At 46.0% G+C, this 2,625-nt stretch overlaps 1 protein-coding gene across 1 annotated transcript in view; it reads right to left on the bottom strand.

The window, feature by feature from the left end:
- Window positions 1-2,625, bottom strand: part of Dnah11 (dynein axonemal heavy chain 11) — a 331,250-nt gene that overhangs the window by 92,804 nt on the left and 235,821 nt on the right. Inside the window, exons 59-60 of the mRNA XM_026781665.1 lie at window positions 1,104-1,247; window positions 308-490 (exon numbers count right to left, since the gene is read on the bottom strand). Of these exons, the coding sequence (XP_026637466.1) occupies window positions 308-490; window positions 1,104-1,247 (327 nt within the window). The remainder of the gene's footprint in view (window positions 1-307; window positions 491-1,103; window positions 1,248-2,625) is intronic.

A 2,625-nucleotide genomic window follows, 5' to 3' on the forward strand; every position in this document is an offset into this window, starting at 1 on the left:
AGGTAAGATTCTCAGGTCAGGAGGCTCCCCAGCTACCGAGAGCCCTTGTGTGGTGTCACTTTCTGTGGTACTGCAGCAGCTGGTTGAGTTGCCCATGCTTTAGTAAACAGTCCACACAAGGAACCCCAATGAGACCCAGGGAGTCAAAACTTTTCTGAAGACATGAAATAGGGGACTAGCTGGGAAGGAAAGGAGATCAAGAGAAGTGGGGGAGAAGAGGGAGTAACGGGAGTGAAATAGGGTCACAATACATTGTACATGGGATGCAACTGTCAAGAAAGAGAAAGCATTTTTTAAAGGCTGTTACCTCGTAGAATTTAATGATGTTGATGACCCAGGCACAGAGACCAGCGGCTGCAAAAGATTTGGTCCGAATCAGGTTTGGATTAAACTCCGGGTCTTTCAAGTATTGTTCATTCACCACTTTTAGACAGTTCTCTGGAATGTGTTCTTTATCGTAGTTAATTAACGCTTGCAGGAAATCGTCGACCTGCAGAGCAAAAGGACTTACTGCAATGAGCCCATTCTGGCTGCAGAGAAAATTCCAAGATCCAGAGTTAAAATCAGCTTTCCGGGCTTGCGCTACAAAGGCACAATGGCACGCTGCACTTATCCCACTGCTCGGCTTTTTCAGGCTTTACAGTATGAAGTTAGAATTAGCAATGGACACTTCTAAAACCTCTTCTGTGCCAGCTCAGGAGGTGTTCGTGGTTTGAAGAAAAGAAAGGCAGGAGAGCAACGACAAAAGCACATTCCCACTGCCCTCTGCTTCACCTTCTTATACATTACTAACACTTTTTTCCAGCCTAAGAAGTCATTTTCTCCCTTCTACACTTAGCTGCTTTCATAATTTTGCAAATAATTAGCAACCTTCTACCTGCTGCTGGCATTGACTTAGGTCCGCCACAACCCCATGCTAGCCTCCAGCAACAACTGGGTTCCACACTAAGGAATGGTGGCTGCTGGCGTGGACCAGCTATGGAGATGGTGCCTGTTGACTTAAAACTGATTTAAGCATTTTTTTTGCTGTCAAGTACATCTGTAGTAATAAGAATGTTAAGAAGTCATTGAGATTTCCCCTCTGCCGCTTGGGCTAACGATACCTTCCCCATGAAGATTTTAGCTGCTTTCCAGCTCCGGTCTCTTGGCACTCTGCCGCGGGGGGCCATGAGGACCATCACAGCAGCAGTGACATTGGTAACAGCATTTGGGGGGTTGGGGAAGGTTTTCAGCTCGGTGAGGTTCACCTGAAAAAAAGCGCAGTTACACAGACACTCAGATGAGGGGCTCTGGGGGTCACTCTGTTTCCAGCTGACCTTCAGCCCCCTACTTCCTAACAGTTTCTTGCAGGCTGGATTTTAATTTAGGATTACAGGGGCCTCAGTCCTGCCTGGGTACTTCTCTGATATTCTGGAAACATCCCTGAAATTTTGATGCTTCCAAGGAAAAGAACAAAAACAACCAAAACCAAAACCAAATCAAACCAGTCCTATAGATGTGCAAGTACAGAAGCCAGGGGATTTTGTGCATGCATAGGCTATGTATGGACTCCAGCCCACGATGTGATGTACTTGTACTTCAAACAGGCCCTCCCTGTAAACATCATTCTCTAGGTCAGTGTACCTTACTTCTACTTTTCTGCTTTGAACGTATAAGTACAGACACCTCTTCCTTAAACCACAGTGGATCTTAACTGGGAAGGGGTTCATGGACGCAGAAATGCCTTTCCCACTGCTTGATTCCCTCAGTGCAGAATACTGGCTCATTGTCAGTGGATTTGGTGGTTAAATCATAGGAAGGGAGGGAAGATACTCTGGGGCAGAAATTAGTATTTATTATAGAAGGAAAGAGAGGAGAAAGGGAGGGGAGTGGAGAAAAACGTATAGCGCATTAAAAACAATTAAAAAAAGAAAAAAGAGGTTCACGTAGTTTCACAATGTATGATCTAAAAGCAAAATCAAATGTGTCTTACTCAAAACTATTTCTACAAAGAGTTGGGTAAGAGCGAGAGCAGAGTGCTAATGAGCGCTGTTAATGCTAGTGAGCTGGTGAGCGCTAGTTAGCTAGTTAGCTCTGCATCACTCAGACACACCCTCCACACACACACACACACACACACACACACACACACACACACACACACTTCTGCACCCCAGGTGATATTGGTTTGTTTTGTTTGATTAAAGAATTGGGTCTCAGAGTGTCCAAATAGCTAGAAATGAGGTCAAACTGGACTATTGGAGGACTTCTGGCAGCTAGATAAAGCCAGCATTCCTCAGAACTTATGAACATGGCTCCCATCTGCCCAAAGGAGACACCAAAGCCCATGCCAGCCTCCAGCCTCTCCTAGTATCACAAGTACCTGGTATACATGTCAAAGTCTCCACAGGAGCCTGCTGGCTTCTCACCTCCCTAGCGATGCCTGCTCTATTCTCTTTATAAAGGCTAGGTCCCCACCCCCACCCCGCTTTCTCTATTCTCCATCTCTGGCTATTGTCCCCTCTCTTACAGAGAGCCCTGGTCATCTCTTCTCCACTCTGCAGGGGACATTCACTGTACTTCTCTTTCTCTGCTTTGGACTCTTTAGCGCTCTCTCTCTCTCTCTCTCTCTCTCTCTCTCTCTCT

The sequence above is a fragment of the Microtus ochrogaster genome, chromosome 1 (assembly GCF_000317375.1).
Source record: "Microtus ochrogaster isolate Prairie Vole_2 chromosome 1, MicOch1.0, whole genome shotgun sequence".
NCBI lineage: Eukaryota > Metazoa > Chordata > Mammalia > Rodentia > Cricetidae > Microtus > Microtus ochrogaster.